General features: G+C 49.2%; 6 protein-coding genes across 6 annotated transcripts in view; 3 read left to right on the top strand and 3 right to left on the bottom strand.

Annotated features, from left to right (window-relative positions):
• Positions 1-392: 392 nt before the first annotated feature.
• Positions 393-2,937, top strand: EMH_0091910 (uncharacterized protein; the record flags this gene model as incomplete). The annotated part of the gene is made up of 6 exons (XM_013494837.1): positions 393-449; positions 702-1,036; positions 1,456-1,608; positions 1,790-1,874; positions 2,066-2,154; positions 2,400-2,937. The coding sequence occupies 6 exons, from the start codon at positions 393-395 to the stop codon at positions 2,935-2,937; spliced, it is 1,257 nt and encodes a 418-aa protein (XP_013350291.1).
• Positions 2,938-3,806: 869 nt separating this feature from the next.
• On the bottom strand, positions 3,807-5,342 carry EMH_0091790 (uncharacterized protein; the record flags this gene model as incomplete). The annotated part of the gene is made up of 1 exon (XM_013494836.1): positions 3,807-5,342. One exon carries the CDS (start codon positions 5,340-5,342, stop codon positions 3,807-3,809), a length of 1,536 nt encoding a protein of 511 aa, XP_013350290.1.
• Positions 5,343-5,377: 35 nt separating this feature from the next.
• Positions 5,378-5,872, bottom strand: EMH_0091680 (uncharacterized protein; the record flags this gene model as incomplete). Its single annotated transcript, XM_013494835.1, is given in 2 exon segments — positions 5,378-5,515; positions 5,519-5,872. Coding segments are annotated over 2 exon segments (492 nt in total).
• Positions 5,873-7,218: 1,346 nt separating this feature from the next.
• Positions 7,219-9,939, top strand: EMH_0091570 (tropomyosin 1 alpha chain, putative; the record flags this gene model as incomplete). Its single annotated transcript, XM_013494834.1, has 5 exons — positions 7,219-7,323; positions 7,559-7,629; positions 7,734-7,790; positions 8,417-8,582; positions 9,181-9,939. The coding sequence occupies 5 exons, from the start codon at positions 7,219-7,221 to the stop codon at positions 9,937-9,939; spliced, it is 1,158 nt and encodes a 385-aa protein (XP_013350288.1).
• Positions 9,940-11,187: 1,248 nt separating this feature from the next.
• On the bottom strand, positions 11,188-13,517 carry EMH_0091460 (uncharacterized protein; the record flags this gene model as incomplete). The annotated part of the gene is made up of 5 exons (XM_013494833.1): positions 11,188-11,424; positions 11,618-11,710; positions 11,815-12,003; positions 12,686-12,762; positions 13,085-13,517. The coding sequence occupies 5 exons, from the start codon at positions 13,515-13,517 to the stop codon at positions 11,188-11,190; spliced, it is 1,029 nt and encodes a 342-aa protein (XP_013350287.1).
• Positions 13,518-14,899: 1,382 nt separating this feature from the next.
• EMH_0091350 (uncharacterized protein) overlaps positions 14,900-17,810 on the top strand; it is a gene marked incomplete at both ends in the record, with an annotated part of 5,150 nt that continues 2,239 nt past the window's right edge. Inside the window, 8 exons of the mRNA XM_013494832.1 lie at positions 14,900-15,115; positions 15,316-15,408; positions 15,513-15,574; positions 15,823-15,865; positions 15,999-16,041; positions 16,177-16,245; positions 16,360-16,415; positions 16,594-16,707. Coding sequence (XP_013350286.1) covers positions 14,900-15,115; positions 15,316-15,408; positions 15,513-15,574; positions 15,823-15,865; positions 15,999-16,041; positions 16,177-16,245; positions 16,360-16,415; positions 16,594-16,707 — 696 coding nt within the window. The remainder of the gene's footprint in view (positions 15,116-15,315; positions 15,409-15,512; positions 15,575-15,822; positions 15,866-15,998; positions 16,042-16,176; positions 16,246-16,359; positions 16,416-16,593; positions 16,708-17,810) is intronic.

The following is a 17,810-nucleotide window of genomic DNA, read 5'->3' as shown; positions in this document are numbered from 1 at the left end:
GAGCTCAGGGTTTAGGGTTTATGGTCTAGGGTTTAGGGTTTATCTTTAATAGAAGGAAGGAGAAAGAACGCAGAGCTTCTCTGCAGCAACACAGGGGCCCCGGCACGTGCTGCGAAGGGCCCCCGGGGGACGGGGCTGTTCAGCATTTTAGGGTTTAGGGTTTAGGGTTTAGGGTTTAGCGTTTGGCTTAGAACTTGAGCGCTACTCTTTTCTTGCATTTTTCTTTTTGTTTCGGGGAGAGGTCTAGGGTTTAGGGTTTAGGGGTTCCAATTTGTTTAGGTGGCAGCCTGAAGGTGCGGGAACCGCATGGCCCCTGCTTCCCGTCCAGGCAAAGGGTTTAGGGTTTATGGTTTATGGTTTAGGGTTTAGGGTTTAGGGTTTATTGGTGCCCCATGGAGGTGGAAAATGAAAGACCAGAGGACGGCGAGCGCGTTCAGCAGCTCCTGCAAGTCATCGCTGAATTCAAGGCAAGAAACCGCACAAACCCTATCTAAACCCCAAACCCTAAACCCTAAACCCTAGACTCTAGACCCTCAGCTGTATAGGCTTTCAGACATTTCTGAGGAAACCGAGAACCGCTCTGAGGTGGAGGCCTCCATACGCCTTGAAACTATGTACTCCTCTGGCTGCCCTGGGTGCATGCCGTCGTCGCAAGGGTCTAGGGTTTAGGGTTTAGGGTTTAGGGTTTGCGTCTGCTTCAGCGGCGGGAGTATCTACACCTCTCGCTAATCTCTTCCTTGGAGCGTTCTCTATCAAAGGCGCAGTGCTGCGGGGCCCCTTGGGCCCCCTTCATAGGCAATCCGGGTACGAAGGACATCCGAGATGAGGAGGGGGGGCCCCCTGGGGGCCCCCAGGGGGCCCCCCAAGGGGCCCCCTCGGGAGCTTCTTCCCAGGGGGGACCCTTTCTTAGGGGCCTCGCGGTTGACCCTGCAACCCAGCTGGAGATAAAGACCCTGAGGATGCGGCTGGCGGAGGCTGAAGGGGCCCTTGAGAGGACGAAGGAAACACAGACAGCGCAGCAGTTCTCTGGGCAGAGGTGCGCTGCCTTTGTAAACCCTTAACATTAAACCCTAAACCCTTGAAATGAAGCTTACTTACTGCAGCAGAAACACTGCGGGGGAGATAAACCCCAGACCCTAAACCCTAGAAACCGCAGAACCCTCTCTGCACCTATAGATATTTTTTTGTTTTTTAAATCCTCAAAACCCTCAACGCCATATGTGGCCACCTGTTCCCGAGAGCTGGGCCTAGACCCTAAACCCAAGAGGGTCACCTCTTAAAACCCTAAACCCTAAACCCTAGAACTTTTAGTCAAACCCTCACTTCACAGCAACCCTTTCCGATGCAACTCCTGAGGCGTATTTCTGGCAGTGGCTGCATCGGCAGTCGTCGCCTGCAACATTCAACCCCTAAACCCTAAACCCTAAACCCTTGTTTGGGGTTTTGCTGCTGCAGCGTGACTGGGCAGCGGCTGATAACAAAGTGCCGGACGCTGCAGCAGGAGAATGCAGAGTTAGGGAGGGCCCTGAATGAGGGTTTTGCTGCAACAACAACAGTTCAGCTGGGGGCCCTAAAGAAACATGTTGTCTTCTTACAAAAAGAACTAAGGTCCGCAAACCCTAAACCCTAACCCTAAACCCTAAACCCACCATGCTCTGCTGTATGCTCTGCTGCAACCAACACGGAAAAGAATAGTGAAGAATAGTAGACATACACGCGTCTGCTGCTTTTGATGCACTTATTGCTGTTGCTGCTGCTGCTGCTGTTGCTGCTGCTGCTGCTGTTGCAGGCAACTCCGGGAACTCAACGCTGACCTCGATGCAGACAACGAAGATTTGTCTCAGCAACTTCAAGCAGTGTTTGTTCAGTTCAGCGTGAGTAACGAGGGTTTAGGGTTTAGGGTTTAGGGTTTTAGGCGAGGGCTAGGACTGCTTCATCTCGAAGATGGTGTGACGCTCTGGCCTGTGCCTAATGCCTTTTAGGGTTTAGGATTTTGTGACTAGTGTTTAGGGTTTAGAGTTTAGTGCTGAGGGTTTAGGGTTTAGGGTTTAGGGTTTGTATTCAGGAGGTGAAGGCGGAGAGAGATTCTTTGAAGCTGCAGGTGGCGGACCTCGAGACAAAGCTGAAGGCCACCAAGATCTCGAGGCCTCCTCAGTAAGTCCTAAACCCTAAACCCTAGCAGTTTCTCCTAAGCCTAGCTCCTCAAAACCCTAAAACCCCTTGCACGTAAACCCTAAACCCTAGGAAGTAAACCCTTAGATGAAATCCCGAATCGTTTGATGTTAGGCAGCGAGGAGAAGGAAACCCCAGCTCAGGAGAACCTTCAGGCTAGTTAAGCTCATAAGGGGCCTTAGAGGTTTAGGGTTTAGGGTTTAGGGTTTAGGGTTTGGTGTGCGCAGCCCCGAAAGAAGCTACGGAGTTCGCGCTAGCCCTTCTGGCAGCCGAGGGGACCGCAGGGCTTCATCTACCGCTCCTTCAGGCGATTTTGCTTCACGCGGGGGCCCCCTGGGGGCCCCCCGTGAGGATAAGAGCAGCAGGTCAAGCAGGAGGGTTTGGGACGCTGAGCGGTCCCCAGAAGGCCCCTCGCGCAGGGGGGCCCCCGAGGGGCCCCATTCGGCTTCTCACAGTAGACCCCCGCGGGGAGACAACAGAGACAGAATCGACAGAGACAGAGACAGAGACAGGGGCAGAGACAGAGACAGAGACAGAGACAGAGATAGAGAAAGAGACAGAGAAAGAGAAAGAGAGAGAGATAGAGATAGAGACAGAGACAGAGACAGAGACAGGGAGAGGGATAGGGAGCGGGAAAGGGAAAGGGAAAGGGAAAGAGAGAGGGAGAGGAGGGCAAAGGAAACCCAACGAAGGCCCTCTGAGGATTCCAGGGGCCGCAGGGGTTCCGCCAGCGGCTCCTCGCGCCAGCGTAGCAACGCCCGCTAGCGAGCGGGCTGGCTAGCTAGCCAGCTAGCCCTCTAGCTAGCTGGCTAACTAACCCTCCGACTAGCCGACTGTTTGGCTAGCTACCTAGCCACACAACAACTCAAGGCCTTTGTTCCGGCCAGTCATCTTCTTAAAAGGAAACTCTCCTTCCTTGCAGTTCGCCAGCCGTCAAGGGTAACCTCTAGTTGTCTAGCTAGCTAGCTAGCTACCACAGCAAACGAACTCACTAGCTGTGTTTCTGGCTAGGCCAGGCGGGAGTTCACTTTCCTTCGGCTCTGAGACTGCGGGCTCCACGCAGCGTCGTCGCTGAAGGCACAGGGCTCGCTGCAAAATTTATCTAAACCCTAAGACCCTGCGTGGCTAGCCAGACGAGCAGCTAGCCAGGTAGCTATCCATCTAGCTAGCCAACTGGCTGCCCAACTCGCTATCCGGGTAGCTAGCCAACTAGCCACCCAACTTGGTAGCCAGGGAGCTAGCCAGCTAGCTGTGCAGGTTTCGAGGTTCTCTGTGTGTGTGCTTCTTCTCGTTAGATGGCTACAGCCGGGGTTACCCCTCTGAATTTCTCAAACCTCCGAGCGGCCTAAACCCTAAAACCTAATGGCGTGTAAAGTGTAGAGTGTGCTGCTGACGACAACCCCACCCCAGTTCATATCTTAAAAAAATTTAGGGTGCTGCATGCAGCAAGGCTGGAGTGGCCTTCCCTGCGGTGTACGCGGGTTTCCGTTTCTGTCCCTGCAAGCAAGCCGGGCGCCTGCATGCCTTCATATGCATGGATGCATGTATATGGAGGCATGCATGCATGCATACATGAGTTGAAAGAACATATCTCTAGAGGTGATAGTTGAGGCAGCTGTATGCTGAGGTGGCCGTTAATGCTTAACAGCCTGAGAGCCTCCCGTTACGGACCGAGCGGGGGTTTCGCTTTCGCCGGGCGCAACAGGTTGGGGGCCCAACTGAGAGTTGCTTAGGGGGGCCCCCATAGAGTTGCTATGGGGGGCCCCCCGCGGGACCGCGGCAACGCTTCCTGCGAGGGAGGCCTTTGAGTGGGGGCCCCCGTTGTTGTTTGTTTGGCTAGGAAGGACAGTGATCTGGGGCCCATCTTGTTCGTCATAGTGCGTGGCTTGTATGTATGCTTGCTGCGCTGCCAGTTGTTGTTGTATTTCTTTTTCTTTATCTTCTTGTCTTTGTTTATCTATTCCGAGGTCACGAATAAATTTATGTGTGAAGAAGAGGCAATAAGAAAGTGTAGCAACAAGAGTAAGAACGAGAGAGCCAATAGCTATAGCAGCAGCACTACCAAGGGCACAGACCCCAGCCCCCCCTGCATCTGTAACGCATGCAGCAACATCTGTACCTACACCCCAGGAGGCGAGGCCGCACAGCTGCAGCACGAGAGCCACCAGCCACGCTACGGTGCCTACAAGGTTCACAGGGAGATCTTGTACGCGTTGCGCCCAGGGGCTGCCTAGCGTCGTCAGCAGCAAGGAAGCAGCAGCAGCAGCCATACCGAGCCCCGCAAAAACAATATAAGCAACAGCCATACGACCAAACAAAGCTCCACTCTTCTTAAACATCTCCAAATCCTTGCAGTGTACATCAAACAAAGTGGGGCCCAATAGATCTCCACGCATCTCCGCATACTTCCCTGTCAACGAACCGGGGGCCCCAGGGTCTCGCCCCAGAGTCACGCTGTATGGGGGAGGTCTAGCTAGGGGGCCCCTACGCTCTGCGTGACGAGATGGAGAAAAAACCTGCTGCAGCTGACGAGATAAGAAAGAAACTCCTGAAACTCCTGCGTCTGCAGCTGCTGCGCGCCTAATCGTTTCCTCCACATGTTCCTCTCGCTGCTGCTGCTCCAGCATCTGCTGCTGCTGCTGCGGAGTCGGCTCCACCTGGCCAGAGAGTACTGCCTCATCCTCGGGTTCTTCTCCTGCTGCTTCTGGCTCGCCACTTGCTGCTGACGTTCCTCTGTCTTCGCCTGCGTTGCTGCTGCTTCCGTCTGGGTTTTGTGCTGCGGCTTGTCTCTGTGGTCCCTCGTCGTCTGTGCCGTTTTCTTCTGCATCGGGGAGGCAGTAAGCACTGTCCATGGCGTCTTGGTAGAGAAGTGGGGGGTCATAGACAACAATAACTCCTGCATCGTCTTTCCTATGCAGTGTTTGTATACGCTGTAACGACCTGAGCCCAAGCTCGACGCGAGAGATGTTCTCCCCGTTGTCGTCGGTGTAGCTCAGGCGTTGGTGTCTCCATGTGCGCATAGCAAGAGAAAGAGCTATCAAAAGAATAGCAAGGGCCCCGCATGCAGCACAAACCCACATCGCACTGTCTAGGGTCTTGCTCCACACAGCCCCCACCTTCTCCCCTGCATGCACCACCTGTGCTGACGCGGTCTTCACGCCCTCCCGCATAGACGTTGTAGCGCGTTTCAGCGTATTACGAGTAGCTACCGCAGCGCCTGCTGCTGCTGCTGCTGCTGCAGCAGCGGCAGACTCGCTCTCCGGTCGCCGCTGCTGCTCCTGCAGGCCTGGGGAGGGGGCCCCGGGAGAGGCGGGGGGCCCCTCCTGGCCCTTGGGCTGCTCGANTGCTCCTGCAGGCCTGGGGAGGGGGCCCCGGGAGAGGCGGGGGGCCCCTCCTGGCCCTTGGGCTGCTCGACAGACGGTTCAGCCGCAGCTGAGATTGGCTGCTGTGACGCTAAGGGGTTTTCAGCTTCCTGATCTTCATGCAAATAAAGAGAGTCCTTAGCACCCCCCGCATCTTGCGCTGCTCCTGCGTGCGACAGCTGCTGCGCGTTGCCCTCTGGCTCCTCAGAGGGACCGCTGAAGAGAAAGCCTCCCCCAGAGGAGCCCTGGGCACCCCCCTGGGGCCCCTCTTGCTGCACTACGTCCCCAAGGTCGTGACCCTCTACCTCGATGTAACGCGGGGTGTTTGCCCCCGACATAGTGACTCCTCAGGCGTCTGGATGAAGGGAGGGGAAGCCAGAATAAAAAAAGAAAACAAGCGAGGATTATTCCTGCTGCTTCTGCTGCGGCTACCGCTGCTGCTGCCGCTGCTGTTGCTGCTGGTCTGCTACGCTACGCGCGCAGGTGTTATCTGCCGTCCGCAGTATTGATGTTGAACGGTGAAGGCAGTTGGCTAATTTACGCGTTACTTGTGGAAAGAGTGTCGTAATTCCACAGATAAAAAAAGAAATTGTCACATAAGAACGAACGCTACGAGAAAAAGACAGAAATAATTGCGGCGTTGTTGCTGCAACAGACAACCACGCAACAGACAACCACCAACGCAGGCGGCGCGTTGATGGTACTCAGTGGTGGAGCTGCTGCAACAACTGTCGTCAGATTGCCGGCGAATTTGTTTGTTTATGTCAGCAAAATTAAGTAAAAATAATATTTTGGCTTATTTCAAAAGCTTTTACTGCGCAAGTCCAGTGCGACTGAGAACGAAACGGACATTCAACTTAGCAGTCAAGTGAAACCAATGGGCAACCGACTGTAGACCACCGAACAACAGCTTTCCCTACAACCCCAAAATAAATAAATGACAAACTAAATACTAAAAATATAAATACTTCCTTCGTGTTTCCAGTTTCGTGCACCGTTACAAAAGCATGTCGAATTAGTAGCATCGCATCGCCCTCCTCCGGGTCACCTGATGAGAACGAAAAGGAGGAAAGACGCAGAGAGGTTTCTCTTGATCTTCCCCTCATCTTTAGCATGGGTTACAACCAAAGATATTCGCGGATATGCTTTTCACTTTCGCTTCCCTCCACTTGCACGCCATCTGTCGGTACACATGAAACTGAGACTTCTGACTTGCCAGAGCAGATGACGTGATTCATGGGCGAAGTCACCCCGAAACAGGGAAACTCTTTTCATANTCTGACTTGCCAGAGCAGATGACGTGATTCATGGGCGAAGTCACCCCGAAACAGGGAAACTCTTTTCATAATGGTCTCCCTTTACTTTATATGCCCATCAAGGGCCCACGTTACCGTGTTTTTCATGTTGTGTTCCCTCTCTTGGGCCGAACAGCATCGGAAACCTGAACTGCCCCAACGTGCGGAGGGAAACTCCCATCCCCCACAATTCGCGCAAGTAAAAGGTATATGAGAATTACTTCTTCTTCTTTCTGCGCATTTTGTTCACTTCGTACACCCGCCTCTGGGCCCGTTCAGAGCGCATCCTGGGAAATGTTGCACGGGGGGCCTTAGCAGGTGCACTAGGAACCCTAGCCGGGGCCCCCTTGGCCCCAGCCTTGGGAGCCCCTGCTGGGATTCCATTTGGAATGGGGGTACCTGCCGCAGGAGTACCCCAAGCTGGCGCAACTGCAGCTGGACCCGCAGCAGGAACAGCAGAGGCAGCGCCGCCTCCTGTAGACCTTGATGCGATCGTGAGTCTCTCTGGAGGTCTTAGCAGCTTATGAATACTTTGCCATACATCACATTCTCAGGAAGCTGCCCAGGCGACTGTGGATGAGGAAGTGGAAACCAGTAATTGTTGAAACGAACCGAAGAATGTCACGTGGTGGTGCTTCATAAATAGCTGTTATTTCTAGCGACGAAGCTCGGCAACAAGCTGAAAGAAGCTGTTGATGTAATAGGCTCTTTGTTTGTACTTATCTGAAGAAACAGAGAGCGAGTTTACTACCCTTTTCCTCCAGATGCTCTCAGCAGCCACGCAATCTCACGTGCGAAAGGTGGGTTTCTTGTGCTGAAATTATTCTTTGATTCGTTTTGTTTGCTCTTCATTCAACACCACACGAATTGTATTTGTATTCCCTATAATCTTTGCTTTTTTCAGGGAGTGGATTACTCGGCCTCAGTCGTCCAGCCGCCTCCTCCTCCTGAAGAGCAAACGGTACGGAGAGGAAGAAAAAGTAGAAAAGCAGCTTCTGTGTTGCAAGTGACAACAAAAGTAACAAAAAATATATAATAATAATAATTGTGTTTTTCGGTTTTGGAATCAGGGAACGGAACTCTCCGCCGTCGCAGCTGGTAGAGCTTATCTCCTATGCACGCGCACCGACTTGCTCCTTTTAAATTCAGCTTTCCATTTTTGTTTTATATTATTTCTCTTGAAGCAGAAGAAAACCGCTACACCGCTCCCGTCATCATCTTGCTTCCCTCTGAGCCCACGCCGACGTGTGTAGATCTTCCTCGTTTTCACGTGTTTTCTCTATCTTTATCTACTTCGTCTTCCTCTCCCTTTATATACGCATTTCTCTGCTTCAATCTGAATTGTTTTTTCTTATTTTTCCCATTAGAAGAGGCTTCTTCTCCCCATGTTCCTCTTCTCTCGGTTGATATACACATGCCCCTCTGTTTTTTTTTTCTGAACTGGTCGCTTTTCTTGTTCTTCGTTCGAGAGAAGATGCCTTTGGTTTCTCTCTTTCTCTCTCTGTTTCTTCTTCCCTACTACTTCTATTGATTAATATACATTCATCTCTGCTTCACTTTAATTTCGTTTTTCCTTTTCTTTTTCAGAGAGAAGATGGAGTTCGCAAGGGCCATGGCCTGCTTAGGAAAGTTGAATTCCCCTGAGATGCGGCGGGCAAGGACCGCCGAGTTGACGGAGATGGCAACAATTAAAGGAAAAACAATTGAAGAGCTCGAAAGAGAAATCACAGAAACGCAAGAGGAACTGTCGAAGGTGAAAATATACTGCTTCATTCTGCTCGTTCTGTTTTTTTTAGTGCAGTTGCTCGTTTGTTTCGTTGTTTGCTTGTTCTGTTGTGTTTATTTCGGTGGGTTTCTTTTGTTCTTTCTGTTTCATTGCTTGCTTGTATATGCTTGTTTGTCTATACGTTTCCTCCTTTCCTCCTTTCCTTTCTTTTTTTCTCCGTTTCCTTCGCAAAAGGCTCATTTGTATTTATTTACATCTACAGAGTAAAGCGGAGAGGCGGCGGGTGCAGCAGGAGTTACGTCAAGTAGCAACGAACACGGTTGAGGGAACAGCAGTGGGTCTTTGTATTTAATTATCTCGTTTATTGTTTGTTATTCTTGTTGAATTATTTTCGCTGAATGCCTGTTCTTGTAATTATTTTGTTTATCACTTGTATTCGTTCTTCCGAGAATTTGTATTCGTTGTTTCAGTCGTTTCGTTCACTACTCATGCTTCATATTTCAATCAGCTTGTTTCCAGTTATAAATAGTATTTTTTATTTTAATTATTTTGTTTACTGTCATACTTTTTGTTTGCTATTTCACTTTTTTCATGTTGCTTTCGCCTTTATTCAACTTCTGTACAGACTCAGGCGGATCTGCTGTTTATGAAACACGACGTGCAACTGGCAGACGAAAAGATAACCATTTACCTAGATAAGCTGCAGCGGCTTGAAGTCAAACTTGCGCGGCTCCGTAGTGAAGAAGAGAGAGGAGAGGGAGAAGGAAATAGAAGGCAGATGCATGAAGAAGAAATGGAAGAGTATGAAGAGAGAGAAACAGGAAGAAAATACAGCGGCAGCTCAAGAAGTCGCCAAAAGGAACAAAAGGCTAAAGCTGCCCAACCCAAACCAAAGAAAACGAAGACTAAAGGAACACCAGCTGTACGTACATACACCCCAACAACACCTAAACAAACAAATCAATTGTCTCTTGTGCCTCAACACGGCATCCAGCCGAAGAAACGAGCAAGCACCCCAAATAAAAAAAGTAAAAGTAAACCCAGGTTCACAGAAGTCGAAGGAGCAACCGCAGCAGAAGGGCAGCAGCAACTTCAGCAACAGCAGCAGCAGCCACAGCAGCAGCAGCCACAGCAGCAGCAGCCACAGCAGCAGCAGCCACAGCAGCAGCGGCCACAGCAGCAGCAGCCACAGCAGCAGCAGCAGCACCCAGCGACCCGCGAACAGCTGCAGCAGCAAATGGAGTACCAGCATTACCTGCAGCAGATGCAGCTCCAGATGCAGCGCCTGCAGCAGCAACAACGCGATGAAAAAATCAAACATATTCCACCCGCCCGCCAGGACCCTGCCAGCTGGTGGACGAGACCCAGAAGAGGGACAGCATAAACTGATACAGCAGCATATTGCAACTGTAGCGCCAACAGTTGCAGCAGCAGCAGGAGCAGCAACAGCTGCTGCTGCTTATCCAATGCCTCATCAGGCCTCATGAGCTGCTACGGCAGCAACTGTGCTGCGGGCAGCAGCTGCTGGTGCTGCTGTTTCCTTAACTACTGACAGCATCACCAGCTACGAAACTTTCTTTCATGCGTTTTTCTACCCCCTATGTTCGTGATCTCTGTTGTTTTTCTTCTAAAGGAGTTTGTATTTTTAGCATTAAGAAGTGAAGTGTTGTTCGTATCAATGTAGGAAATGACGAATATGTGTTTCTGCCTCCACCACTAAAAACTTTAATTCGAGGCCAGAGAGGAGCTGCAGCAAACGTTCAACAGCCATGGGTTCGTTCATAGAAAAAAGTAAAAATGACAGCCTCTATGGAGCTGTTGCAATACATAGACTAAAAAGCATGCGGATGGTGTACAGACAGCTGAACAGCATCCATTCCCTCCCATGCATGTTGCATGCTGCGAGAACATTTTGTCAAAGCATCGCCAAGGATATCGCGTTAAATTTTACAGTGCCAGCTGCAGCTCGTCTTGCTGTCGCAGCTGCTGCTCGCCAGCTTGTAGGTAGCAGCAACAGCAGCAGCAACAGCAGCACCAGCTGCTGCCGGGGAGCAGCAGCAGCTGCTGCTCACCTGGGCTATTATAGCGCAGCCAATAAATAGTAATATGAACTGTATCTACACTGCAGTGTATCCAGATCTGCACACCGAGTATAAAAGAAGTGTAGATACACCGCAGTGTATGTACAGAGAGGCAGCAACTGCAAATGGGGTGTACGTACATCAGGACCATTTCGCAAATACACATACGGACGAGCATGTGTATTTGTTCGATTGACATTCAGGTCAATAAATACAATAATATATAACATATATGTAAATCTACATAATTATATACAATTATATAATTATACTAATGAAATTCAACAAATATAACAAACCACCCACGAGAGGTCACACCCCTAAACCCTAAAAAAGCTCGAACCCTCAACTCTTCTGGCTTCTTTCCTGCTTCCCTCTGTGCATCAGCAGCAGCAGCAGGTGCAGCAGCAGCATAAGTTGCTGCAGCAAGTGCATTTGCTTGTGCACGCAATCGGCATGATATATTTTAGTGTTTGTATTTGTGGTTATTAAATACAAGTATTATTTTTCGGATTATTTTATTTCCCTGGTGTCTATACACCTCAGATGGTTTAAACCTCTGTGATAAGTTCATCTATTTCGTTGCGTTTTGTTGCTGCTGCTGCTGTGTATTCATGTTCAGGGCCGCAGAGTATATACAGCAGATTATATGCATCTTCAAAATGCCTTCCAGCTAAACGTAAACGGCTATCAGCAAACGGCTTTCCCTTCGCCTGTATCCGCGACCACAGAACATCCCCCATCTCCTCGTACAGCCAAGCAAGAGAATACGAAGGCAGAGGCAACACCTGAAAAAAAAAAAACAAAAAAAAACAAAATAAAACAAAAAAAGTGATAGAAAACAATTGAGCTTCACTCCCAGCAGCAGCTAATGCCACTTCAGTAGCAGCTGCAGCAACAGCAGCAGCAACAGCAACAGCAGCGACGACAGCAGCAGCAACAAAAGCAGCAGCAGCAGCAGCAGCCACAGCATTGCCTCACTGAAGTAACATATTCCAGGCGGTGCATCTGGTGTACGTACGCCGACTCATAGTCGCCTGCAGCTCGGTAGCCCTCAAACAAGATGGTGTCGAGCTGCACCCCAACAAACACAACCACAGGCCTAAACCCTAAACCCTAAACCCTAGACCCTAAACCCTAAAGTATAAATTGGGGTTGTTGTGTGTTGTTGTTTTTACCTGAAATAGAATCCAGTGTTTTGTGAATACCCTCGATGCCTGTTCATATACCATCTCTGCATCACGCATATCTTCTTTGTTTGTCTCGTCAAGCCGCTCAGCATAAGCTGTTTCAAATGTTATATATTTCTCCACTGTCTCCGCATCCGCCACAGTACCGCATACAGTGCATGCATTGGGTGTTGTCTCCTGAGCAAGCAAAAAAAAAAAACAAACCCTAAACCCTCATCACAAACCCTAAACCCTAAACCCTCCATCTTAAACCCTAATCACCATTCATAAACCCAATACCCTAAACATAACACAGACCATCCCTCCTAAACCCAAAACCCTAAACACACTAAAAATAATCGATTCTAAACCCTTGAATTTTACTTCTTCTGCTCCTACAAATATGAATATAAATATGAACCCAAACATAAACATGAATATAAATATAAATATAATATTGGGGTGTACATACATCATCTTCAGTCTTGAATGCCATTGTGCCTGTACCGCAAGTAGGGCAGCGGAATCCTCTGGCGGGATCTCGGGTGTCTAGGCACCTATTGCATGAGCATGTAAACAACCATCCAGAGAGTTTTTCTCTTCTTATATTAGTACTTTTAAGAAGGTCTTCATCGCCTATATAACTAATAGTTATTTCATCTCCTGCTTGTAGTGCAACCCTTGCCTTCAATACAAAAGCCTCATCGGCACCGTAGTGCCAGCAAGCAGTAGCATCACAACTATGAGCAATCATAGAAATACGATTGTATAGAACAAGTCCTTGTGTTTCTGTATGATGGCCGAAACTATTATATCTCCATACTTGTAATAAACGTTGATATAATTGTATATCTATTGTATGCTGCAGTGCTGTACATACACGTAATACATCTTCTCCTGCTTCTGCATCAGGGTCAGGTACCCACTTATCTAGACAAATTCTTAAGCCTTCTTCATCTAATAATAATAAAGAACAAAGAGCAGCTAGGTGCCATATAGGAGGCAAAGATAAAGGGCTTTCTTCATTCAGTTGGGTTAATAGAGACCATAGCTCGGGGCTCAGAGAAGGAACTGCAACCAATACAGGAGATTCAACAAATATCACTTCTCCTGGTGATAAAGATTTTCGGGTGTATAGACACCTCCCCTTTCCTTCTACATGTCGGACCTGTACACGACGCCCAATCTCGGCGAGGGTAAAGGGAGCTAGAGAGTTTTCATCAACGATATGTTCTTCTTCTCCTTCAGCAGCAGCAGCAGCAGCANGCGTACCCCGCACCCTCTTCTTCTTCTTCTTCTGCTTCTTCTGCTTCTCCTGCTTCATAGCCCTCATACCCTTCTTCATAAGCTGGCTCTTCTGCAGCCTCTCCCTCATCTTCTTCGTGTCTGTACACCCCATCATACACCCCAGCCTCGTCCTCCTCCCCCCACTCCTTCAGGTCCTCTTCTGTGTAGCCATTGATATGGTCTACTCTTTCTCCTTCTGTTTCCTTCTCTGCATACTCCCCTTCAGAGAAATAATCTTCAGCTGCTGCTGCTTCTCCATGTTCTGCTGCTGCATAGTCTGCTGCTGCAGCACCCGCTGCTGCGTCAGCAGGGTAGCTGTAGCCAGTGCTGCTCGCAGCCCGAGCCCAGCCGTCCTCTGTGAAGGTCACCTCTTCTCGCTTGGAGGAAGAGGGGGAGCGAACAGAACCACGCAGCAGACGCTTCATGGTGCTGTCTGATGCTGCTGCTGCTGCTGCTGCTGCTGCAGGTGGGCTGGGGTGCTGCTGCTGCTGCAACAACACTGCAGCCGCCTAGGAGAGAGACTTATACAGATACACCGCAAATCTCTGCTGCAAATGCTTCGGAAAAAGGAAAAAGAAGACCAAACTTCAAAAGTCAGAGACGCAAAAGGAAGAGAGAGCAGAGAGAAAGAGGAACACAGAGAGAGAGAGGGCGACTCAGCCGCCCGCGCCGGCTCGGCCTGCTGAAGAAGACGCAGCAAGTGAGGTGTATGTACACTTAAAATCTCAGCTCCAAATTCCCCATGAAGCAAAATAAACTTAAAAAATTAACAAAGAACAACAGACAATGCCAACAGGACCAAGGGCATACCCGACAAGGAAGCCGCTCGATGTATGGCGAGCTGCCCGAGGCCAGCGGTCTTAGGGTTTAGGGTTTAGGGTTTAGGGTTTAGGGTTGAGTTTCGCGGCTACAACCCCCTCCCTCACTCTACAGATAAACATAAAAGCTTCACAAATCACAAAATATCATTCATCTCGAGACGAAGGACAGGCGGAGATGAACACAAAACCGCACAGCCTAAATATTCAAACCCTGCACGCGGCGACTCTCTTGCGTGTGCTGATATGAGTGTTTCGGTCTATAAAACCCCCAGAAGAAGTAAAACCCAGAGAATAATATATCATTATAAACCGCATGAAAAATCCAATTTAAATAGAATATTAAAATGTGCTGATCTGCATGCCTTCTCCGTTTTTACTTCTCCTTTACTGTAGGGGTTGCGGTGTACCGACAGCTGAAATACAGCGGTGAGCGGAAGAGGAAAGCTGTGCTCGTTGTGGCGACATGAAGAATAGAAGGAATGAAGCGACAAAACAAATAAATTTATGTTCAAGTTTTGTTTTAAAGAATCTTTCTTTTGGTTTTGTTGTGTAGTAGGGCCCCGACTAGAATGGCTGCTGCACTGGTTGTGTCGGGCTGCAGCAGATAGAGTACCTGCTAGGGTTTTTGCCTCGTTTCCCCTCTTTTCTTTCATTCAACTGTCTTTTATGTTTACTCTCTTTCTCGCTTTTCTCTCTCTCTCCCCTTTTTCGGCACCCCCCCGCCGCTGTCTTCTCTCCCCGTTGCTGCAGCGTACAGACGGATATTCATCTTCTGCTTCTTGGGGGCCCCTAGAGAGCGTGGGGGGGCCCTCGACCTGTTCTGTGGCTCTCCGCGTTTCAGAGGGGCCCCCCAAAGNATAGGTGGGTGGGTTTGTTGTTGTCGTTTCATCTGGTGTTGTTTGAGTTTGTGCTCTCTTGTAAGTGCAGAGTACTGGTGTTTTGAGTGTTCAATTTTAGGGTTTAGGGTTTAGGGTTTAGGGTTTAGGATGGTGTTTCCCCCCGGGGGCACCCCTACTTTTGGGGAGGCGCTGGGGTCCTGCCTCGAGTACCATGGGGGCTCTCTCGAGGTCAATATGTCGCTGGCGATGATATGCGTCGACGCATGCGCCTCAAGCAGAGACAACAGCCGCTATCTGCTGCTGGAGGCCGCCAGCAAGCTGCGACAAGGAACAGATCCAGAGGGAATGTACAGAGCTCTAGATGTAGGGTTTAGGGTTTAGGGTTTAGGGTTTAGGGTTTACGGGTTGGGGTTTAGGCCTAGGGTTTAGGGTTTAGGGAGCAACGGGGTCTCTAGAAGAGCTGATGGGGTTGAGTTGCCACAACTCTTAAATTCGGGTTTAGGGTTTAGGGTCTAGGGTCTAGGGTTTAGGGTTTAGGGTTTAGGGTTTGGTGTTTGCTGCAGCTGGTGGAGATATGCGTTAAGAACAATGGCATTGATTTCGCTCGGCATATAGATGACTACTTCTTGCGTTCGATGGCAAAAATCCTCAAGCTCGTATGCAAACCCTAAACCCTAAACCCTAAACCCTAAACCCTAGTTGCTGGAAACATGCCTGGACCTCCTAAACCCTAAACCCTCGGCATTTTGCGGGTGTGCAGACAACCTTCAAGCGTTCGCTCACGAAGGATGTCAAGGAGAAGATAAACAAAATAATAGGAGGGTGAGTGGGGACCCTAGGGTTTAGAATCTAGGGTTTAGGGTTTGGGGTTTAGGGTTTAGCGTTCGAAGGCGACGGCTTAGGGTTTGGTATTCACAGCATACGGTTTAGGGTTTGAAATTCAGAGCCTAGGGTTTAGAGCTTGTGGTTTAGGGTCTAGGGTTTAGTGTTTGGGGTGCGGGGTTGAGGGTTTAGGGTTTGGATTTCAGGGTTTAGGGTTTAGGGTTTAGGGTTTTGGAGTGTACGTGCAGGCCCTTTGTACATCCTGGCGTAGCAACAGATCCAAGGATCCACGTGAGCTCTGCTGCTCTGAAGTATGAGGGTTTAGGGTTTCGTGCGTGGGAATTAGGGTTTAGGGCTTAGGGTTTGGGTTCCAGGGTTTAGGGTTTAGGGTTTAGGGTTTAGAGCTTGATTTGCCTGTGTGCAGAAACTCAAGCGGAAGGTCTTGTTTATGTTTCAGCTCTGGCATGGTGAGGGTTGCACTGCCCTTCGTCCATAAATTAGGGTTTAGGGTCTGGGATTCAGGGTTTAGGGTTTAGGGTTTAGGTTCTAGGGTCTAGGGTTTAGGGTTTAGGGTTTAGGGTTTGCTCTGTATTTCTTCTCAGACTCCTTCGTCCTGCAACAGGAGAGATGCCCAGCCATCTTCAATATGTACCGAAAGCTTCGGAGCAAGGGTAAGTTGCATCTAGGGTTTAGGGTTTAGGGTTTAGGGTTCGAGGGTTTATTAGGGTTTAGGGTTTAGGGTTTGAGGGTTTATTAGGGTTTAGGGTTTGTATGTATGCTGTCAGGCGTGGAGTTCCCTCAAGTCGACCGATCGCAGAAGTATCTGGTGAAGAATGCAGAAGTAAACCCTAAACCCCAAACCCTAAACCCTAAACCCTAAACCCTCAAACCCGTATAAATGATTACTGTTTTCTTGTCTGTATACATATTGTTTGTGTTTTATTTTTTTTAATTTATTTGTTTGTTTTTGTTGTTTTTGTTTTATACTTTTGCTGCTGCTGTCTCTCTGCTCTCTCTAGGAATCCCCAGCCTTTGACATCGCTCCCCCGCCGCCCCCCGTCTCCTCCCGCCCCACAACTCGATCCCAGGCGGGATCGTCTAGGCAGCAGGAGACAGTGCCTGTGGAGCAGCTGGTGGGTGTTTCTCCCCCTCTTGCTGTTTTTTTTTTTCTGTCTCTTTTGTCTCTCTCCGTATCTCCTTTTGTGTTTCTCTTTTTCTCTCTCCCTCTCTGTCTCTTATTCTGTCCTTTTGTCTCTCTTTTTCTCTCCTCCCTCTATATTTATTTTTAGTCTCTGTGTCTGTTTCTCTCTGCCTTTATTTATACTTCTGTTCCTATGTATATGCAAGTATATCTATATTTTTACGTGTATACATTTATGTGTGTATATTTATGTTTACACCTGTATATATATATATATATATATATATATATATATATATATATATATATATATATATNTATATTTATATTTATATTTATATTTATATTTATATTTATATTTATATTTATATTTATATTTATATATATACATATTTATATTTATATAAATATATATTTTTTTTTGTATAGGTTAGTAGCATTCGTCGTTCTCTATCTGTATTGGGGTCTTCGGGGGCCCCCTACTCAGACCGAGTTGAGGCGTACATACACCTGGAGAGGTCGCGGGGGCCCCTTGCTTCTTGGCTTCAGTCTTTGTCATCGACAGACGGAGATATAAATAAAAATATATCTTCTCTTTCTGCTGGTTTAGAGCTAGCAGATGAGGTAGATAGATATCTAGCAAAGGGAAACCCTAAACCCTCGTCATCTATAAACCCTAAACCCTCGTCAGCAAACACAGACCCTAAACCCTCATCGTCTGGAGACAAAAGAGGAAACAAGCCGCACCAAGAACCCCTCAGCCTGCTAGACTTCACTCTAGGGGATACAACACCTGCTCCACCTGCTGCGGCTCCTCCTGCTGCTGCTGCTGCTCCTCCTGCTGCTGCTGCTGCTGCTGCTGCATCTACCCAGTCGGGCTTCTTCGGGGCACCAGCACCTCCTCCGCTGCTGCCCCCGCCTCCAGCATTCCAGCCAGCAGTACCTGCAGCAACACCAGCAGCAGCAGCAGCAGGAGCAGCAGGAGCAGCAGGACTCCGTCCGCCTCCTCCTGCTGCTGCTGCTGCTCCTGCTGCTGCTGCAGCTGACGTGATAGGAGGGGGAGGAGGGGGGGCCCCCGGGGAAGACCCCTGGGCG

The sequence above is a fragment of the Eimeria mitis genome, genomic scaffold (genome assembly GCF_000499745.2).
Source record: "Eimeria mitis Houghton genomic scaffold, Emh_scaff130, whole genome shotgun sequence".
NCBI lineage: Eukaryota > Apicomplexa > Conoidasida > Eucoccidiorida > Eimeriidae > Eimeria > Eimeria mitis.
The sequence above is the reverse complement of the archived record's forward strand: the minus strand, read 5'-3'. Positions and strand labels throughout refer to the sequence as shown.